The 21823-nt window shown below is 49.7% G+C and overlaps 2 protein-coding genes across 2 annotated transcripts; one reads left to right on the top strand and one right to left on the bottom strand.

The window, feature by feature from the left end:
- Window positions 1-11548: 11548 nt before the first annotated feature.
- Window positions 11549-12460, top strand: LAJ45_05695 (uncharacterized protein; the record flags this gene model as incomplete). The annotated part of the gene is made up of 1 exon (XM_046115264.1): window positions 11549-12460. One exon carries the CDS (start codon window positions 11549-11551, stop codon window positions 12458-12460), a length of 912 nt encoding a protein of 303 aa, XP_045971786.1.
- A 6236-nt stretch (window positions 12461-18696) lies between these two features.
- LAJ45_05694 (uncharacterized protein) lies at window positions 18697-19940 on the bottom strand (the record flags this gene model as incomplete). Its single annotated transcript, XM_046115263.1, has 3 exons — window positions 18697-19144; window positions 19205-19441; window positions 19510-19940. The coding sequence occupies 3 exons, from the start codon at window positions 19938-19940 to the stop codon at window positions 18697-18699; spliced, it is 1116 nt and encodes a 371-aa protein (XP_045971785.1).
- Window positions 19941-21823: the final 1883 nt, after the last annotated feature.

Genomic DNA, 21823 nt, shown 5'->3' with positions numbered 1-21823 from the left:
AGAAGAAGAGCCGGAATTACCTGTAGCGGGGGATTACGAAGGGGGGGGGGAGGAGGATGTGTAGAACAATCACGAGTGCTAAGGGAGATAGTGGGGGATTTCTTCTGATTCGTATATTGTATTAGGGTTAGTTAGGGTGTTAAATGGCGTATTGTATTTAGTATTAGGCGGAGGATCACGGTGTTGAATACACCAATTCTCAAAGTGCAGTCGCGAGTGCTCTGGAGACAGTAGAGATCGTCGTGCGAGTGATGTTTTTGTAATCTCATGGGGGAATTGTGAATACCAGAGGCCGGAACGGCGGAGAGGTGTATGCCTAGAGAGAACGGGGCGCCGACATGTAGGAATCGGTACGTCGGGCATGAGCCAGATTTCAAAGCACCCCATCCGGCAACGTCAGGGGGAGTCAGGGCAATCATTCTATCCCCAGAGCCCGCTGGAGCAGTGAAGAGTGCTCCAGGAGCAGTCAGGATATCCAACCGTGCAACTGGCGTTCTCTGGCGGGTAGAGTGACGTCCTAGTTACACCGGGCGCTATTACTTAGTGTCGGGGCCCGTTGTGCGGACTAGTGTGTGCTGGGCGGAATAATGTGCTCCAGACCTCGCCAGGAGCACTGGCGGTATCTCTGGAGAGGTAGTTTACCTACCGAGCGCCCTGAGCGCCCTGTTACAGGAACTACGGAACACTGTTCTAGAGGCTTAGGACAAGGAGGAATACGAGTGACGGGTTGTGATGCCGGGGACGGTCGGGTAACGAAAGGACCAGCATAGAGAGGTATCGGGTAGTGTGGGGGCATGCGGTGTTACCACACTAGTACTATACTGTTATGACGGCACGCTACTATTGGGTGTCTCACCCGGAATAGAATAGGAAGCGGGGCTTACGGCTGTAGGCGGTTCTACTTAGGGAAGTAGGTCTAGGATAATAGTATGGTACAGCCCGATGACTAGCAATTGCAAGGTTCAGGGTTACGTGTCGGAATTAGAATGGAGGACGGAACTATGCGGGGGCGCTTTTCTATCTGGGTTATCTTCGGGAGCATTATCTTATTCTATTATCGTTGTGTCAGTTAGTATTAGAAAGCGGGCCTTGGCATAGCTTCCAACATGTATAAATAGGGCTTGATTCTGCGAAGACTTGAGGGTATTATCAACCATCAAGTCAAGGGAATCCGGTTTACAATATCATCAGTTTAAAACGCTACAGAATTATTGCTTAGCACTGGCTATTTCCCCAAACACTATATTGTACCTTATCCCTAACTTTTACTCTTTACCTATCGCATACACTACCAAAAGTCTCGATAAGACAGCTACTCGCTTAAACCAATACTCTGAGTATTTTGCTTAGTGGCGGATAGTCACCGTGCTCTCAGTAGAAGAATAAGCGCTTAGTCTATTAGAAAGATCAAGGTACTATATGCACCCCCGAGTGGCAACAGCAGCCATCAACAACTACCTTTGCGCTACATCCTTCATCATTCGAAGAGGAAGCGCCGAACATCTATACTGCGGATACCTTCACTATTCGGGTTTCTTCGCAGAAGCAGGAACCACCGCTACCTTCGAGGAACACGATCCTGAAATCCTCAACTACCCAGAACTCTTCCCAATCAAGATCACTCTCTCCCAACGGTCTTTCGGGCTTGCTCATCCAGCCCCCTGGTTCATTGCTCAACCCTGGTGCAGAAGGCATCCACAGCTCAAACTCGAGCAACTTAGCAATGTCAAGGGCTCATCAGCAACGGTCGGAGGAAGACTACAATATGGAGAACTCAATCGCCTTGAGAGATCGAGGTATATTGGAAACCCAGGCGAAGAGGCGCCACAGGAAAGAGAGAGATGTGCTGATAGGCTCCCTCTTCGCATCGACGAGACAGGAAGAATCATATGGGCAGGCGAGGCGGCGACAGGTAGATCACAGGGAGTTCTCCCCCTACGTCACCCCCATCAGAGAGAGGTCATCTACTCAGAGGCCCTCGGAGCCTCGGGTAATGGACGACGACGAGGACACCAACATGGACGTACAGGAGCGACAAGTGGAGAACCCTTTCGGCGACATCATTGGGCGAGAGGTCCAGCGACAAGGGGCTCCAGTAGTGCAGCAACTCAGCCGTGGGATCGAGGAACTCAGCATGCACGTGCGAGATATTCCCATACTCAGGGAACTCACCCGTCAGCAGCATGAGTACACCAACAAGATTGTCGAGGACCTCCACGCCAAATTCGCTGGGGACAGAGCCGAGCGAGACAATCAGCTCAACCAGGTCATGGCTCAGCTACGAGCGGAATCCACCGCCGCTATCAGCAACCTCGGCCAAGTCCTTGGACAGATCGTGGAAGCTACTAGGGCGCATCAGGAAAGGCAAGAACGGCAGGATCAGCATATAAATGCGCTGACCAACTTCGTTCAGCAACTCCCGAAAGATGGCCCTGTGCAGATACCCGCGGAGGTTATGGCTGCCCTCGAAAGGATGGAAAGGGACAGACAAGCTGCGATGGAAGACCAGTTCGCAGGTACGAAGAAGAACCTAGAGGAGATTATTGAGCAAATGCGGGTAGCAGCCAATAGGACGGCAGCAGCCCCCGAAGGCTCAGGAGGCGGAGGCGTAGTACCCCCCCAACCTCCACAGAACCCCCCTAGCAATTCCGGAGAAAGACCGGAAGGATCAGGGAGCCAACCCCCCGTACCCCCTCGCTCCGAGGCAAGAAGCCAGCAAAGCGAACAAGGAGGCAGGGGAGGCAATGGCAACAATGGCAATGGCGGGAACCGCGCAAGACCACGAGACCCATCCCCCTCAGACTCATCCAGCTCCTCCGATTCAGAGAACAATCGTCGAGCACAGCGAATGAAGGCAGAGAAGATGGGAGGAGCGGAGGCGCCGTAATAGGCAGCAAGAGGTAGAGCTCATGCACCCCCCTCGCGCCACCCTGGGTGATACGCCAAAACAGGCAAAGATCCCCTTCTCCGGGAAAGCCGACGAAGACGTACGGCACTGGATCGACCAAATGGAAGTCTTAATTGAACTTCAGAGGAAGGTCATGTGGGACGACCAGACCAAGATCCTGTGGGCATCCCTGGAACTTACCGGGAGTGCAGCAAAATTCTGGCGAAACTTCGTGGAACGATTATCGGTTGATCCCAGCATCGGGACGTGGGAAAATTTCAAAAACGAATTACGGATTCAATATGGCAATCGAACGAGTCAAGAACAAGCCAAGCAGAAGATGGATAAGCTCCGTCAAACTGGCATGATCGATGACTACGTCAATGAAATGCAGAATCTGGAATGGGACGCGAAGGTCGGACCCATCATAATGAAATCCATGATCCTAACAGGAATAACCTCCTCGCTGGAACAACGCCTCTCGAACGCGATTGAGAAACCAGAAGATTTCGCGGAATGGCTAGCCTGGGTTAGGAAGGTCGGACGTAAGGATCACGAGGTGAAGGCCCGGCAAGAAATCTTACGTGGCAAGGATGTCGTGAAACCTCGTGAGGAGAAGTCGGAACGGCGAAAATCGCGCAAACCCGTACCTCGGAAAACTTTCTCCGCGACAGCGCACAACTCCAAGGCCTCGGATGACTTAGGTGTCACCAAGGACGAGAAGGAGAAGTGGCAGAAGGAAGGGAAGTGTTTCCGTTGTGGTAGAGATAACCACTTCGCGAAAGATTGCGTGGCGACGAGCAAGGTCAGGCTAACGGACCTGAAGAGGAAACGGTATCCTTCCGGAGGAAAGGACCAAGGAAGGGAGGGTGAAAAGAAGCGGAAATTGGGCCCCCAGAATGAGGCATTTAGGGCAAGGATTACAACTTTGGAGGATCAAAATTGATTGGGTATTTCTATTTTTCGGTGTTTTATACTGCGTTACGGTTTCTTTCTTTTGGTTATTTGGAACAAGGTTTTTATGCATTACGGTTATTCTTATCGGTTGGCTACGGGACTTTCTATATTTGTTTTGCTACACGCGCGGAAATTCAATTCTCTTTACACACACTCTGAGGATGGGGTTACACCCCGAAACGCCTGGTGCGTAAGTGTTGTACCATGATCTTCATCAAACACTCGAACTCTCTATATAAACCCCCTCCCCCCGCGCTCAACGAAGAAAAAATCATCGAAACCCACACCCAAAACCAATACAAACCTTTTACCAAACCAACATACAAACATGTCTTTCAACACACAAGAAACTCGTCTCGAGATCGAGATCTCTTGGGACCACCCCGCAACTAGCACCAAACATGTCGCAACAGTCAATGCACTCTTAGACAGTGGCACAGAGGACTGGATCATGTCCTGGGACTATATCCACTGTGCGAAAATACCCACTCAACCTCGACCAAAGCCTCTCATCATCAGACAGGCCGATGGTACCCCTATGCCCAACTCCGGCACTCACACCACCCAACCTCTTTCCCTCTGCATCGGCAACCATCTAGATAGGGCTATCACCTGTGAGGTTGGCTCGTTTGCAGGAGAGGACCTCGTCATACCACATCGATGGCTCAAGGAGCATCAACCAATCATCCAGTGGGGACGCAACAGTGTTAGCTTCCATAGTAACAACTGTATAGTCAATGGATGTTTCGTATCAGTCGAGGACATATACGATCAAGACCCAGAAGAGCTGGTCATCAGGCTGTTGAGGGCGTCACCCAAGAAGCAGACGACGATCGAGCAACACCCCTTTTGGGCAAGAGCATCGGTAAACGAGGCTCTCGTTAGTGCTATACCGGTGGAGTTTCAGGAATACGCCGACGTGTTCTCCAAGGAAGGAGCCGCTCGATTACCTGATCACTCTGAATGGGATCATACCATTCCTCTTATGGAAGGAAAGCAGCCGCCGTGGGGACCGATCTATTCGCTCTCCCCACCGGAAGATAAGGCACTCCGGGAGTATTTGGACGAGAACTTGCCCTCCGGCAAAGTAGTCCCCTCCACTAGCCCAGCAGCGGCACCCGTCCTATTCGTTCCGAAAGCTAATGGAAAGCTTCGGTTATGTGTCGACTTTCGTGGCTTGAATGGAATCACAATCAAGAACCGTTATCCACTGCCACTCATGAACGAGCTGGCCGACGCAACGAAAGGAGCACTCTACTTCACGAAAATAGACCTGAAAAATGGCTATAATCTGATTAGGATTGCTAAGGGCGAAGAATGGAAAACTGCTTTCCGAACGAAAATACGGCCTCTTCGAATATAGAGTAATGCCTTTCGGCTTGACCAATGCTCCTGCGTCGTTTCAGGTCATGGTTAACACCATACTCAAGGATCTTCTAGATCAAGGCGTAGTAGTCTACCTGGATGACATCTTAATGTATTCAAAGACTAGAGAAGAGCCTACGACTCTTGTACGAGAAGTTTTGGAGCGACTGCGACGACACCATCTATACGGAAACCTCGAGAAAACGGAATGGTATCAACAGGAGGTAGAATTCCTGGGATTCATACTATCAGGAAAAGGGAACCGAGTATCACCCAAGAAGGTTCAGGCGATCGAAGGCTGGCTAGCCCCAACCAAAGTCAAGGAACTTTCAGTGCTTCCTCGGATTCGCCAATTTCCTAAGACGGTTCATCCACCGATACTCTGAGGTTTGCAGACCCATGACCGATCTCCTGAAGAAAGGTTCCGTATGGAAATGGGGCAGGGAACAGCAGGATGCGTTCGACGAGCTCAAGAGGAGATTTACGTCTGCTCCAATACTCCGACACTATGACGAACACCGCGAAGCAATCGTGGAGACTGATGCGAGTGACTGGGCCGAGCCGCAGTACTCTCTCAGGTGTTCGAGGACGGTATTCTACATCCGTTAGCTTACCACTCTCGCAAGTTCAACGAGGCAGAGGTTAACTATGAGATCTACGACAAGGAGATGCTCGCAATAGTTTCTGCTCTCTTGACTTGGAGACATTGGCTGGAAGGGACGGACATCCCTATCCAGATACATTCGGATCACCAAACCTGCAGTATTTCACAACGACCAAGAAGTTGTCGAGAAGACAAGCCAGATGGGCCGAGAAGATAGCACCTTTTCGCTTCAAGATCCATTACCGACCAGGCGAAAAAACGGAAGCCAGATGCACTTACAAGGCGTCCGGAGTTCGCAATGGAAGGGGGAGTAATGCGTGAGCAGCCCCGTAAAACAGCTACTCAGCGCAGAACAGTTTGTCAGAAAATCACGGACCAGCGTAGAAACTGGGTCCGAAGTGATTGGCAAACCCGACGAGGAATGGAATCAGTTGGATCAGTGGTACAACATACTAAGCGTAGAGCTGCCTCAGCCACTACAGGGTTGGTATGAACAGGAAAGACGAATGGGTTCGGAGGATGGTTCCGGATGAACCACCTCCCTGATTCAAACCTTGAGATCTTTGGACCGCCGGAGGCCGCTATCGTAAAGGTAGAGCCTGCCGCTGAATGGAGTCCCGATTCGAATGACCCCACCCACGATGGTCGATGGGTAGTACCGGGCTACGCGGTCAAGCAGGTCATTGAGGAACATCATGATCGGCCCGTAGCGGGGCATCTAGGAAAGGATAAAACCCTCGAGTTGATTGATAGGAACTACTGGTGGCCAGGAATGTCCACGGATGTAGCCAACTTCGTCAAGACTTGTGATGTATGCCAGAGAGCCAAGCAACGTCGGAGACACTTGTCACTCCCTCAACCCCTAGAGTTAGCCACCACACCTTGGACTGATATCTCGATGGATTTCGTAGTAGAAATGCCTAAGGAGAAATCAGGATTCCGCAACGTATTGGTAGTCGTGGACCGTTTTACGAAGATGGCTCACTTCATTCCAATGACGGGAATCAACGCGGAACAAACCGCAAACGCATTCGTCAAAGACATCTGGCGTTTCCACGGACTTCCTAGGAGCATCGTCTCTGATAGAGGAACACAGTTCGTGTCAGCATTCTGGATGGCAATCACGGAAAGATTGGGGATTCGTAGGAGACTCTCTACTTCATTCCACCCGCAAACCGACGGCCAGACGGAACGAACCAACCAACACATGGAAGGATATATCCGGGCACATACGGCAGGAACAGGCAAGAAATGGAAGGACCTGTTACCTATCTGCGAATACGCCTACAACAATGCGAAGCATTACGTCGACTGGACAATCACCGTTCTACTGCAACTATGGCTTCCACCCCCGAACGGACTGGCCTACGGATGCAGAGATCGAACGATTAGATGCCAACGGAAACAACTACTTGGACGAGATCATCACGGCTCACGAGTTAGCGAGAGATACGCTACAGAAAACTTTCGACAGGATGGCGTCAAAGCCAGGACCAGCAGCACAGCGGTTCACTATCGGTCAGAAAGTCTTGCTAGATACTCGGAACCTTGGAGGGTACTCCAAGTGGTCAGACAAGTTCACGGGACCATTCACAGTGTCGGCAGTGGTGGGCAATCGGGCTTACCGTCTCGAACTTCCGGTAGAATGGAAGGTTCACGACGTCTTTCACGAGATGCTGCTGCGACCCTATCGTGAGGACCCGGATCCCACCAGGAAACAAAATACACGAAAGCGACTGGCAACACCCGAGCCACAGGAGGCATTGGCAGACGAGAATTTCCAGCCAACCTCGAACATACGACCCCATACGCGAAGTCGAGGCCCAGCGATCGATAATGACCGGGCTCATAAGCGACAACGGAACAGGCGGGACTAAGCTCGATACCTTTCCCTACTCTATGACTTATCCAACAGGGTTTTTATCATAGAAGGGTTTTAACGGTCGAGGGCGACGTCTAGGAAGGGGGAGTAGTGTTACAGGAACTACGGAACACTGTTCTAGAGGCTTAGGACAAGGAGGAATACGAGTGACGGGTTGTGATTCGAGGACGGTCGGGTAACGAAAGGACCAGCATAGAGAGGTATCGGGTAGTGTGGGGGCATGCGGTGTTACCACACTAGTACTATACTGTTATGACGGCACGCTTACTATTGGGTGTCTCACCCGGAATAGAATAGGAAGCGGGGCTTACGGCTGTAGGCGGTTCTACTTAGGGAAGTAGGTCTAGGATAATAGTATGGTACAGCCCGATGACTAGCAATTGCAAGGTTCAGGGTTACGTGTCGGAATTAGAATGGAGGACGGAACTATGCGGGGGCGCTTTTCTATCTGGGTTATCTTCGGGAGCATTATCTTATTCTATTATCGTTGTGTCAGTTAGTATTAGAAAGCGGGCCTTGGCATAGGTTCCAACATGTATAAATAGGGCTTGATTCTGCGAAGACTTGAGGGTATTATCAACCATCAAGTCAAGGGAATCCGGTTTACAATATCATCAGTTTAAAACGCTACAGAATTATTGCTTAGCACTGGCTATTTCCCCAAACACGCCCTGAGCGCCCCGGGCGTCTGGCGAAGGCTACAGGTTTGCTGATGTTGGATTGGGAGACGTCGCAGCAATCCATTGTTGACGAGTTGTAGCCTTGGCAGCTGGGGACGGGGCAGCGGTGTTCTGCTTTGGTGTGGGAGAGGGTGCAGCAGGGGCAGGTCGGAAGCTCTTGTTTGCATCCATTGATGACATGGCCTAGTTTGCAGCAGTGGGAGCATTGGGTTCCCGCTGTGGCTGACCACATGATAGCACAACGATGGGGGCGGGAGAAGAGGCGTATGGTTGTGCCGATAACAGCGGCTTCGGAGCGGGAGACGGTGATCACGATGGTGGAGGAGGTCTTGGTATTGCGAGTTGTGTCATTAGCGACCAGGAATCTGCATGATGAGGGGGTGATGCCTGTGGCTAGGCGGACTGCTTCGGGGAAGGTGTCCTGTAGTGAGGTTTTGTCACGTATGCTGTATAGGGGGACTCCGTGCACTGCGACGTCGGTGGTGTCTGGTGCGGGGCGGAAGGAGGTGTAGGGGTTGTCGGGGGTGGGGATTTTTTGGTTGAGGATGGCGGTAAGACTATCGTAGAAGGGAGCGAAGGTGGTGTTCGGGATGGTTGGGGCGGCAAGGACTGTTACTGTACCTTTGGCGTTGACGGTGACTGAGAGGGCGGTGGCGGGGGCGACAAGACCTTGCCTTGCTAGGAACTGGCCGAAGAGGACGGGGAGTTCTGCTGTGAGGCGGTCGGAGTCGGGGATGAGGGTGGGTGTGGTTTTAGTGGCGAAGAAGCGGCGTTTGTAGGTCGGGAGAGGCGTGTCCTTTGGGGGGGATCCTACAGCGTTTCCGTTTCTTCTTCCGCGCTGTCTTTGCGGTTTAGCTCCTTGTGCGGGCGGGGTTACCGTTGATTTGACGGCATTGGCGTAGGAGGAGGGTCTGGGGTTGGGGGGGGCGGTATGGGTGGTGGTGGTTATTCTTGTTGTTGGGGGAGGAGGGGCGGGGGGGGCAGGAGGGGCCGGGGCGCTGCGGAGCTGCAAGTTAATACTGTCGAGGCGGTTGAGGATGCGGGGATCCGGGGAGCGCTGGTGACGGCGGACCTCCTCTTGGAGGTCTTCGTGGTCCTGTTGGAGGGAGGCAATATCGCCTATCATGGTTGCGTTTTGTTTGGCAATGCCGCACAGGAGGGTGATGACGAGTCTTATTTCGTCTGAGGTGTTTGGGCTGGCCAGGATGGCAATGGTGAGGGCGGAGAGGGCGGTGTTGTTGGTTATGCCAACAAGGTCGTGGTCGAGGTTGCCAATACCAAGGGCGTCCAGGGCCTTGGTCATGTCAGGGGAGGGGCTTGGCATTTTGAAGCCTGAGTTTTTACAGAGTTTTGGTGGGGAATGTTGGTTGCCACGCAAGGTTTTGGAGGTTATTTTCAAAAAATAAATAAATAGCGGAAGAGAAGGATGTAATGCTGAAGTGATCACTTACCAGAAAGATATATGCTACTAATCTGCTGTTGGGTTTTTGTTTAGTTGTAGGTACATTGATGTTATCCTGTAACTACGTATACTACCTAGCAGCGAAAAGCGCTTCACTGCCGGGCAGTCATTCGAATAACTGTGCTGCGCCTCTAGTTAAAGTATAACCGTCGGTTCCCGCCAACGTGGTTCAAGATTTGAAATATTTGCTCCCGCCGCTCGCTCATGTCTTTCGATAATACCACTTTCAGCGCGCATCTTATCGTTTGAGCCAAGCCTAACGCCCGTATTAGAAATCCATATGGCGCTTACTCTAGCTACATATGCACGTTGATGTCAAACATTTATCCGCACGTGCACTAGTGCCCTAACTGAGAGAGTACTCACTCAGGGGACAATTATAAGCTTAATCACAAGAAATCAAACCTTCCAGATAACCCAAAGGTTAAATGGATGGAAGTGATGACTCTTTGTTTCGCCATGGCCAGTTACAAACACTTTCTCTGCGCCGCTGCTCGGTGACGGGCAGAGTACATAGCGATATTGGTACGATCGCTCGACTTAGGAGCACACATAGGACATTGCATGTCCCACATAGGGAGATCTCCCAAAGTGAAGAAAAAAATGCAATTTCAACACCCGACCTGGTCCAGCTAGCCAGCGAGGGGAGAGCAGCATCATCATGACAGGATTTCCCTACCTCTAACCACAGTGATCATCGTACATCACTCGACACACAGACGCTAGCCAGAGAAAACCGGCATACCTTCCGAATGCAGACTGCAAGTTACTGTGGACAGCCGGTTGTCTCGTGTTGTGACAGGTCAATTGCCTAAAGGGGGCGGCAGATGCCCCCAAAAAGAACCCTTGGACCCTGAAGTCTCAGATCGCGGGACAAGGATTTATTAACCGTGAGTCATTACCACAAACATAACTAAGCCTTATCCAAATGCCAACCATCCCCCAATAGACCCGAATTTGTTTGAAGGACCCGGACATATCTGTGACCCTTGGCATCAGAGAGAGAGACAATTTAGGGGAATATCATCTGAGCTTATTCACTTGGAGTACTATCGTCGTAATTTACCCTTCAAGGCGCAACCTGATCGTGATTATCATCCTAGTAGAATAACTTCGGCCATCCTACCCGAAGTTTGGTGAGGATAACGCACGTCGTAACGTACGCGTTAGAGGTTGTCGTTTCGGGTCTTTATGCTCTGCCCTAGCCAGCTAGAACTGTAGAATCAATCCTCCCTTCGTTTCCCTTTATCGATGTATTTTCGTGGGGGCGCACAAGGGCGCAGTGAAAAAGCCTTGCCCTGAATATGTCTTAATAGTAGCACATGTATCAAAGATACATGTACAGAAGATTCGTATGCCTTGCCCCCCCCCTTTTCATAAGGTTGTATATGTGTTAACCCTTCCCCCAAGAGAAGTCCAAAGTATTGATATTGATCCATTATCTTCTGTGTTGCCAATTCTGATTCCATTTCAAGTGTCTCAATCAATTGCCTTGCCAAAAGTCCTATAGTTATAAGATTATCCCAATCTCTGTCTCATTTAATTTTCGCGAGACCGGAGGCTGGAGAGACCGGAGAAAACTTTACACCGTCGACAATATGGCCTCAGGAATGACTGTTAAACGGTATTTGCTTCTGGCATTTGTGGTTGTGGTGTCGACATATCTCCTTTTGTCTTTCATGCAAACACCCCCCTATCACGGACCCAGCATATGTGCGTTTCTCGACATGACGATATCAAAAATCATGCAAACCCCCTCCTCCTTTCCCGCCTGTATGACCTCACTAACACTGCCTCTCCTTCTTCCTCAGCTCTACCTGCCCGAGAATTGGATCATTCCTACGTTCCCCGTCGAAAGCTCGATATCGTGATTGCCATCTACCGCGAGGACCTGCATGAGCTCTCCACCCATCTCACAGCCATCTCCCTCCTCCCTAACATTGCCTCTCTCGATGCCAACATCATCGTATACACAAAAGACGCCAACGCCTCTGCCGACTCGATCCTCGACCACGTGAGCGCCGACCACATCGTCCATCTCCCGAACCGTGGCCGTGAGGGCGGAACATATCTCACGCACATCATCGAGAACTGGGACGACCTTGCCGAGCACACCCTCTTCATCCAGGCCGAGATCCACAACTTTGGTCACTTCCAGCGGAGGCTGCTAGAGTACTTTGTGCCGGAAACGGGAATGCTGAGCTTGGGGTTTGGTGGCATAACGTGTAACCTGACTGACTGCACGGACCCGTGGAACTGGCACGACGATGCGGGGCATCTGCCAAGGATGTACGAGGAGATCTATGAGCGGCCCGCACCTGCAGAGGCATTGCTTTTGAGCTATAAGGGACAGTTCATTGTCTCGGGGAAGAGGATACGAAGCCTCAATCGGTACTATTACGAGTATCTCCGTGAGATCTTGGAGAGCAACAAGTCGGCCTACTCTGGGAAGAAATCTGGAACATCTGCAGGAAATGCGCCGAGGTTTGGATACACTCTTGAAAGGGCTTGGGGGTTGATTTTCGGATGTGCAGATGGAAGGATCGCGGTTGAATGTCCAGGTTACTGGCATCGCAAAGCTGGAGGTGAAGATGTGGGATCCTGTCAGTGCTTGGATTCTTGATGAGTGGATGAGGAATGGACGTATACGATGGCAGCAGCAGTCCATACAGACACTGTGCAAGAAGAGAAGAGCATGAGAGTCTATCTCTATTCTAATTATTTCCTTTGTTAATTATAGATGATGCATGGCGTAGTATAGTCTAGATTCATTTGTGGCATGGCGTTATGTAGGAGTTGGGGTATTTCTTTTTTTTTTGGTTATATATTGTAATTATAATGTTTGGACGAAAAGAAGTAATTCTTCTAGAAATGATAAATCAGATTCGAATTATTGTGCCTTTGTGCGCTTGACTTGGGGAGTGGACGTTGTTCATATTATGTAGTTAAAAGGTGAGGTAGTTACAGCCCGGCGGATTCGGATCATATTGCATCCGGCATGCATCCGGGGTCAGCCCGAGATACACGGAAACATTGGGATCCGTGGCGGGGGGGAGGAAAAAAAAAAAAAAATACGGATACGCGAGACAAAGTGTCGATGTTCGCAGCAATATTGTCCGTTCATTAATTCCTTTGAGATTCTGTGGGCATAGAATAAATGTGTAGTTGTTGTAGGGCTGAATATCGTTGCGCCATGATGATCATACCAATAGCTTGGCTAGGCTGCTACCGCGATGAGCTATAGCTATGCAAGTTTGCAACTGGTCTGATTCGCGACTCGATCTTAACGTTCCAGAACTCACGAAGAGAGATCATTCTAGAAGGGAATTAATTCAGGAAGAGAGAGGGATTCAAGAGAGAGGTGGGTGGGTGGGCCTATATACATGCACATAGCTGGTTTGCACTCCGTTGATTCTCGGCCCGTACTTTGCCCGCTTGACATCGCACAAGCCACGACAACCCCCCAGCCATGGCCACCTACTTCCTCTGGACTTCCATCCGTCCAGATTTCGTATTCGCAAATGTAGAATTACGTGTGTGGTTCACTTCGTTCTCGCCCCCAATTAACAAGTCTACTATATTGGGTTTATCGAGGATGAGTCACGTCTCGCTAGCTAGCGAATAATAATCTGGCCGACTTATACCAATACCTATATATTGCGCCGAGGCATTGCTATCTAATTGATGATTACATGTACAGTCGCTCACCTACTGACGGCGGATCCTGTCTGATGGTTCTGTTTGCAGTAATTTGCCCTTGGCGTCCAAACCTAACTCTTTTATTGGCCTCAAATCCCTGACCGCCATCAGACAGGATCCGCCTTCACTCCATGTATCTGAGGAGGTATGTACTTTCAGCTTAATTGTTCAGAGCGCTAAGAGGGTCACGTCGTACGCGTCCAACATGAAAAGATGCGGAGAATCTAGCTGGATACTAATTGAGCCATGCTTCATTTTCGAGTAACAATTAACCTGCGCTAGAATGATCGTGAGTGGTACAGGCTAATATTTCTGCAAGCCACTCGTCTGGTATCATTTACTATGCTGTGGAAATATGTCGCTTATGGGATCCAACCATATCCGGCCTTGTGCGAACTTACTACTATGTCGGCATATATATCGCTTGATTCAACTCGGAATAATAGTCGTGTATCTGGCATCAGGAAAGATTTTTATTGGTTCGTTGATTATTGTTGACTCCCAAACAGGATAGTCTGGTGTTGGTTATCTAATTGTGGTTTTGTACCGATGCAGCTTAAGTTGGAAATAAAGAGTCGAGCATGCAATGAACAATGGTTTGTATATAGCTAACCTCTGCCCGAATACACCAGAGCGTCGTCACCTCTATCCATAGCCAAGATCCACAGATCCTCAACTATATCCTCTTCCACGAACACACCAGCTTGACGAATTCAAGCACGAGAAGAACCCGCTTTTTCATCGAAACCTACCGCCGTACACGAGTAAACGAGGATGTATCCACCGTATCACGACGCGCAGCGATATGCGAACTTCACTGCGCTTAGGTATGGGACCCCCAGAGCTGATAAAATAATGCCAGAAGCTCCAATATTATTAAACAGATATACAAGATACGTTGCGAATGGTCCAAGGTTTCGTCATAATCAATCCAAGCTAACCTGAGCTACATGTCCAGAGATATAACTCTTTTCCGTCAGAATCGATCACCAATAAGAAACTCAGATACGGGTGATATCTAATGAACATACGTTCAATTGTAACTATATTACGGAACTCGATAATTATAATATACACTCACTAGGCTAACACAGGGTTTTGAATCTGCTTGTCGTCTTCCGAGCCTACAACCCCTGAACATTTATTTCGTACAATACACATCTCGAGCTAGTCATAGATCACCTTCTCAAGAACAGGGAAATATGTGACCTCTCGAAGCCCAAGAAGCCTCGAGGAATTCTTCCCTATCTTTACGAGAAATACTGCGGATAAGTGTTTGGAATGCTAGTCTATAATCAAAGACCTCGGTGCTATCTATACTATAATGTCGATACGGTCGTGTGAGATAAGTTCTATCTCGAATACTTATCTTCGCTGGCATCTGGATATATTGGTAAGCTTCATGGCCTATATCATGGGAAGTTTTCATAATGGTTGACATAGCTACAGAAATACCTATCATAATTCCACACCGTGGTGGCCGAATTTTGCTAAATTCAGCTGTAATTGTAATAGGGACGGAATTTGGAGAAAGCTATTTCTTAGAAAACCACGGGTTTTGTTTCTTCTAGGCGCCGGAAGCTTGCAGGGACAGAACCCCGAGAGGGTGGGATTATGATAGGTTTCTCTGCAGATGACTAAATTCCGTATGTATATGAGCTGTCAACCAGTATTGCGCATCTAAGAACCACGAATGGTATACACTTCTGTAAGAATGCCTCTGCATACCCAAGCTAGATCATTGCAGACTTTATACTATACACTACCTGTCATCTTGCTGGCCACCATACTGGCTATTTTGTAGAAGATGAAATAATTTCTTATTGTGTGCAATCAACGCACCTAGGCCAAAGAATATACCTGGAGACGGATATAAGTGCATATCGTTAAATACGACCAAAGAACACAACGCTCATACCTAATCAACTAGCCAGTCGGTGGATCTTTCTGACTCTATTATAATTATATAGCAATAGAATGGCTTTAGAACATTTCAAACAAAGTAATAGCCCGCATTATGAGAGGTGTACACCCGTGTCTAGAAAATTCCCTGATCCCGCACCATAGCTATTATCTCTATTGCATATTGTACCCCATTAAAGCCTAGGCGATCGCGCTCTCTCATCAGGTCAGCGTTGGGGGATTTAAAACAAGAGGACATCTTGAGCCATATTGAAATTCACACCATATTTTGATTGTAGTGCATCTACTCTTGAATGTAGGGCCAACATGTCTCTCCTCTAGCTCAATGCCTGGCTGTAACCTAACCCTCATACCAGTAGGATTTGGATTATATTCGATGACGGCCTCATCTGTCAACACAATCCTTCTCCACCGCCTCGAATTCCATGTGCGTCACCTATCGCACCACAAAGGTCTTCTTTCCTTTCTCTCAAGCATAAAATAAAGTTTCCGCCTTCGCACCTTGAGAGAAAAATCAGTCTCCTTTAGGGCCTTGTCCATTGTGTCCTTGAATGCTTGAATGTTGAACTGGGAGGCTGTATCAGCAATTTCCCTTAAGGTTAAGGTGGGCTCGTCCTGAACTATGGCCTCAATAGTTTTTTTGTTTTTGTCTGATTGCTTGGGAGGTCCTGGGCGGGGAGCATCTCTGATATTAATTGCCTGTTGCTTCATATTTCTTGATGACATCACTGATTGTGCTTCTAGTGTTGCTTCATGGATTTTATTGCCGGAATGATTAAGGTAATGGAGTGTAACAATACCCTTTCTCTTGTCCTCCTTACTGTAATTTTTAATTCCGTTTGGGGGCGTCGGGGTTTGGTTCGTGGCGGGGGTTTGACCGCGCGCGGGCGTTGCCAGGCTCCGGGAATTTTCTAGACACGGGGTGTAGATATATCTCGTGATATCTCGTGATTAACTATTATATCCGAGAATGTTCATTGGGCAAATCCAACCAGAATCAGTTGCGAATCGCAGTTCCCAGTTAGGGCGCGGCATGGAAAAGCCCTATGTTGCGGCGAGGGAAGAGTTTCGGAGGTGGCTCTTGAAACGATAATCTTTCAACAACCACAACCACAACCACAACCACAATGTTGCTTCATCGGCACCCACCATCCATAAACGTGTAACACCGCATCACATCATACTCTCCATATTATTCTTCTGTTTCCACCATTTATTCTCATCTTGTTCACGCACACTGGCATTTCCCGCACAGTCCATGATGAACCGGGAGTGCGGGCATGACGCAGACATGAGTCCACGGCTCCGCCGGCTACACTCCACTGGTTATCACGCCTGCTAATTGTAGCTGAACATCGGAGCCCCGCGCCGAGGGAAACGCTAGTAAGAACACTACGCTATGCTTTTCATGTTTCTTTCTTCGGGATCAGAGATATGCGCTGTTCTCGAAGAAATTCTACCATCTAAAACGTTACTTTCAAGACTCCGCCGCTTGCAGAAACACGGTTCCGAGGAGAACTTGGCCATTTGCACGAACTGCGGTGGGAGTACCCATATCGTACTTATCCACATCCCGTTCTATACTTTACACGTTGTCCAGATATCCCGACCCGGAGAGGCTGGGTCGAGCTCCTTTTCTTTGTGAACTGGTAATCCTACCCGCAACTCGCTAGGGAGGCAAAGAATGTTGATGGAGGAGTAGCCCCCCTCACTCCTGGAGCCAGATATTCAGCACCATTTCCATATTCGTCATAGGCCCTCTGGTACCGTTGTTGGGGGCGCTTTTGTAAGAATCTTCCCTGTTGGAAGCCAATATATAACAATCACTCACCACTCATAATCACGGAATCTATATTAACATAAACCTTTTAGGGTTGGCGTATGAGCTCTGCATAGGCGAAGGAGCGCCCCAAACTAGGTCCGTTACCACGGCGCTATCTATCATGGCCGGCACGATGAGAAAAGAAAAGTTGATTGGTAATGGCTTACCTCCTGTATCTATAGTCGGTACTTGGCTCTCGGTGAATCTGCTGTCGCAGCAAGCACCCCCGACATCATCCTAGAAACTTCGATAAAATATAACACATAGCATACAACACAGCGTGTCCATCCGATATAAACAGAGAATTCTATAACTCAGGTCCTCTGAGTCTAAAGAGGACCCTACCCATTTAGCAACATCACTAGCTAGTCATTTCTCATACACCAGAACCAGAACCTATAACGAGTAGATAGATGTCTACCCTCTAGTACTATTGAAACCCAACTCTAGATCGAACTGCTTCACTCTCAACGAACGCCTATAAAACTAAGATCCATACTCTAACCACGCCCATTAGAAATCAAGTAGACAACAGCGCTAATAAGCCTACCTACCCATAATTACATATATTCTACTATACAAACCCAACAATCCCAGCACCAAAGACACCAAAGACCCACAGAACCGCCAAGCCCCGCCTCACGAATCACAAGACCGAGTGATACTCCATGACTCACCCGCCTCTCACACACACACCCACGACTCGCAGCCTCCGCCCGCCAAGCCCGCACCTGCATCGGGCGAGAAGCCATAGTACAGCTTGCGGTAAGATTATTGTAGAAATATGGGAGGAGTCCTATTGGCTTGCCCAGCCACAGAAACCCTGTTTTTAGACCCCTGTTTCTACAATAATTTTACCTCTCGCTGTATGTGTTATGTATGTATGCAACCATCAAGGCACCCGCGCTCCGATACAAAAAGCTCGCATGCCTAGAGTCTACGAAGCCACGTGGTAGAACAAGCTCCGCATCCACATCCTCTATTTATCGCACCCCTTAATTAACGAAACTTGTCACACGATGACGATGCAAACAAGGGTTAGGGTTTCTCTTTGACTAACGAAGCTTACTCACGTAATCACTTGTGCACAGAGAAGGCTAGGAAGGTTGTGTGTTCTACGGGCTAGCGGGCTTATTAATTCATTGCTATGGATGATCCTTGGATACATGCACACGCACAGCACAGCACCTGGGATTGGTCAAGTGACAGCGAGTACGGCGCTTTTCGGTCTGTATTTACAAAGGGAAGTTTAAGGCTCGTACTCCATTCTACATTCAGATACTGCATGTCTTGGCACACATTCCGAACGTAATCACAGCTTCTCACTCACCCTCACGCAGCACACATGACAAAAACAAAAATTTATTGTTTGAAATTTGATACTATGGAACCAGCCCATCCCCTTACCTCATCCCCTACAAATACTGCCTCAAAAACTCCACCAGCGCCATCATCGCCATCGCCTGCCCATACGGCATACTCGTCAGCGGGATCTCCTTATAGAACTGGCACGTCTCCCCGATCGGCGTGCCGAACGACACCTGTTGCAGCTCGCCCTTCTCGTCGATGTTGGCCATGACCGCCTTGACGGCCTTGACGGCCACGTCCTCGAACTCGCGGCCGATGTAGCGCTTCCGTGCGGCCTTGAGGATGCCGAAGGCGAAGCCGGCGGAGGCGGACGCCTCGAGGTAGGAGTCTGGCGCAGGGTCGTCGAGGATGGTGCGCCAGAGGCCGGAGGCGTCTTGTGTTTTGCGGAGGCCGTGGCATTGCGAGTGGAGTGTGTCGATGAGGTGTGTGCGGAAGAAGTCGGTGGAGGGGAGGTCGAGGAGCTCGAGGAACTCGGGAATCACGATGGTGAGCCAGCTGTAGGGTTTATGTTAGCATAGGCTATCAAGGGTGAGTGGAAATAAGGTGGGGGCAAACCTGTTGCCGCGGCCCCAGAGGGCCTTTGCAAAGTTGTGGCCGCCGTCCTCAAAGGTCCAGCCGTGGAAGAAGAGGCCGGTCTTGGTGTCGAAGAGGTACTTGATGTGGATGAGGAACTGGCGCTTGGCCTCCTCGATGTAGTGCGGGCGGTTGAGCACCTTTCCGATCTTTGCCAGAGGGAGAACCGTCATCATCAACGTATCATCCCACAGCTGCTGGGTGTTGGGCGTGAGGTATCTGCACGCAGCCATCCATTAGAAAGAAAAAACCAGGAAATGACGAATATAATCAAGAGGGAAACATACGTGACATGCTGCATCCCGCCATAGTCCGTCCGCTCCAGATCATACATCGCCCACTCGGCCCACGCATCCAGCCACGGCAAATACGTCCCATTGCCCGTCTTCTCATACACGCAGGCCAGCGTCAAGAAGACCGCCATAGTGTTGATATTTTTCGTTGTTCCGCCGGCGGCAAAGCGGTCACGGAACCAGTCCTCGATGATCTTGAGGCACTCGGGGTCCTCGGTGAGCTCGTAGTACTGCCAGATGCCGTAGAGGCCGACGCCGTGCGTCCACTCCCAGTCGTTCCAGCCCTTGGTGTCGATGACGCGGCCGTCGTCGAGCTTGAGCAGGAACTCGCCCGTGGTGTCGGTGATGTGAACGAGGTTGTGGATCAGCTGCTTGATGGCCTTGTGGACGGCGGCCGAGGGGACGGCGTGCATTGTTGCGGGCATTTTGGGCGGTTGGTTTGGTTTTTTGGTTTGAGGGTATGGCGTTGAGTGAATATTTCGAGGTGATGATTGATTGGGAGTGGGTATAATATCGTCAAGTGGACTCAAAGTGCTTGATTGGTAGTGGTAAAAGTGACAATTGATATGAGAATACGTATAGGATGAACGAAGAGTATCAGAAAAAAAAAGTCTTCAGCTCAATTCACTCAAGCCTCAGCCAATGCAATCCCTTATGACATCAAAAGAAAAGAAAAAAAGATCAAACACAAAAAAAAAGCTCATCACCACGGGTTTCTGATAATTGATATTTAACCCCACGAACCGGTACATACCGAGCGGTCTAGTCCGTCTGTACGACGCATGTGATTACCTCTCCTACACAGCTCAGCTACGACCACAACTCCAACACTGAGTTTATCCGAGTGAGCACTTGTGTCATGTCTCGGTACAATGGCTTGTGGGCGGGGGAGCGAGCCAGTGAGGCATGTCATATGCGGGGAGAGGGAGGGGAGATCTGATCACCTCGTGTCTCGGTGTCCACTGCACCGGTGACCGAGCACGTTCGTACAAACGCCCCAAACGCCCTTTTCCACGAGATCTGCTCCAGCGTCATAAGAAAGCCACATTACTGCGTTCAGGCTAGGCCTTCTTGTCATTGCATGGACGGGCACCCCTTCCCTAGCTTCTCTCTCTCCGCCATTCTCCCCCGCGCAGGAAAAAAATAACGGTTCGGTTAGAGGGGCGTTGTGGGTGAGGATTATTATTATGAGGAGCAAGCGCGATGGGAGGGGGACACTCTAATATCGCTGGTAAATGTGGGGATTACTCTACTCTGGTGAGGGTGAGACGGTCTGATACAACGGTTATTCCCCGTGGGGGATGGTGAGTACTCAGGTTAAGATAACCTCCCCTACTATCTCCCCTGCTATGTACTCTACCACTCTACTCTACTGCTCTACGCCGCTACCTACCCTTCCCTTTCCTCCCCTTGCTCCCCTCCCTAGCTAGCACCTCACTTCCCCATGTGGAGACCCCGCCTTTTCCCATTTACCCCCCTAGCAGGTACAACAGAAAGCCGCAACACAATACCCAGCCTTACAGGGGAGGGGGCCCGTCTCTCGATTGATTAATTGATACCGTTGTTGCTGGATATGGCTACTACATACTACCTCTCGTCTACTATTCCAGCCTGTCAACGTCAAGGGTTGGCAACCGGCCAATCCAACCAACCACCTCACCCTCACACACCCCCAGTAGTGGGAAAAAGAAAGCTTTAGCAACTCGGCTGGAATTATTGCTTGCTTGCTTGCTTGCCTACTTGCTCACGAGATGGTGTTTGAGACACAGACAAAAAGGTTTCGCCACTAGCACCGCATATATTAGTAGTGAGAGAGAAAAAAAGGACTAACTAATCTCACATCTCGATCCCAGCTTAGCTCACCCCAGCGGCGCCGCGCACAATATGGTCGTTCGTTTCCAGAAACTGGGTTTTCTGCAGGACCCCAAATGCAATATGCAACGCAATATACCGAGCTCGAATCTGGGAGCGCAGCTAGCGAGGGAGCCTCTATCTATCGTACATACAGTATCATGTAATGTATGTAGGCGGGCTCCGTGCGTCCGGATGATATGATTTTTATTGCATTTCTGGGAGGCGAGGGAAAATGTTGGGAAGAAAGATGGGTTGGTCGATATGAAAATCAATATATAAACCTTCCTGCCTGCTGCTGCTCGTCCACTCTCTTGGTAGCTTGACCAGCGCAAGAAAGAAGACACAAGAAGAAGAGTCCCATCTTCATCTTCATCTTCCTCCTCTCTCTCTCTCCCTTTCTCTCTCTCTCCTACCTCCTACCTACATCACCCATCACCCCCCCAAATCTACAACC

Source organism: Morchella importuna (genome assembly GCF_003444635.1).
Source record: "Morchella importuna strain M04M26 chromosome Unknown Morimp01GS015, whole genome shotgun sequence".
Lineage (NCBI taxonomy): Eukaryota > Fungi > Ascomycota > Pezizomycetes > Pezizales > Morchellaceae > Morchella > Morchella importuna.
This window is presented reverse-complemented; position numbering and strand designations above follow the sequence as displayed.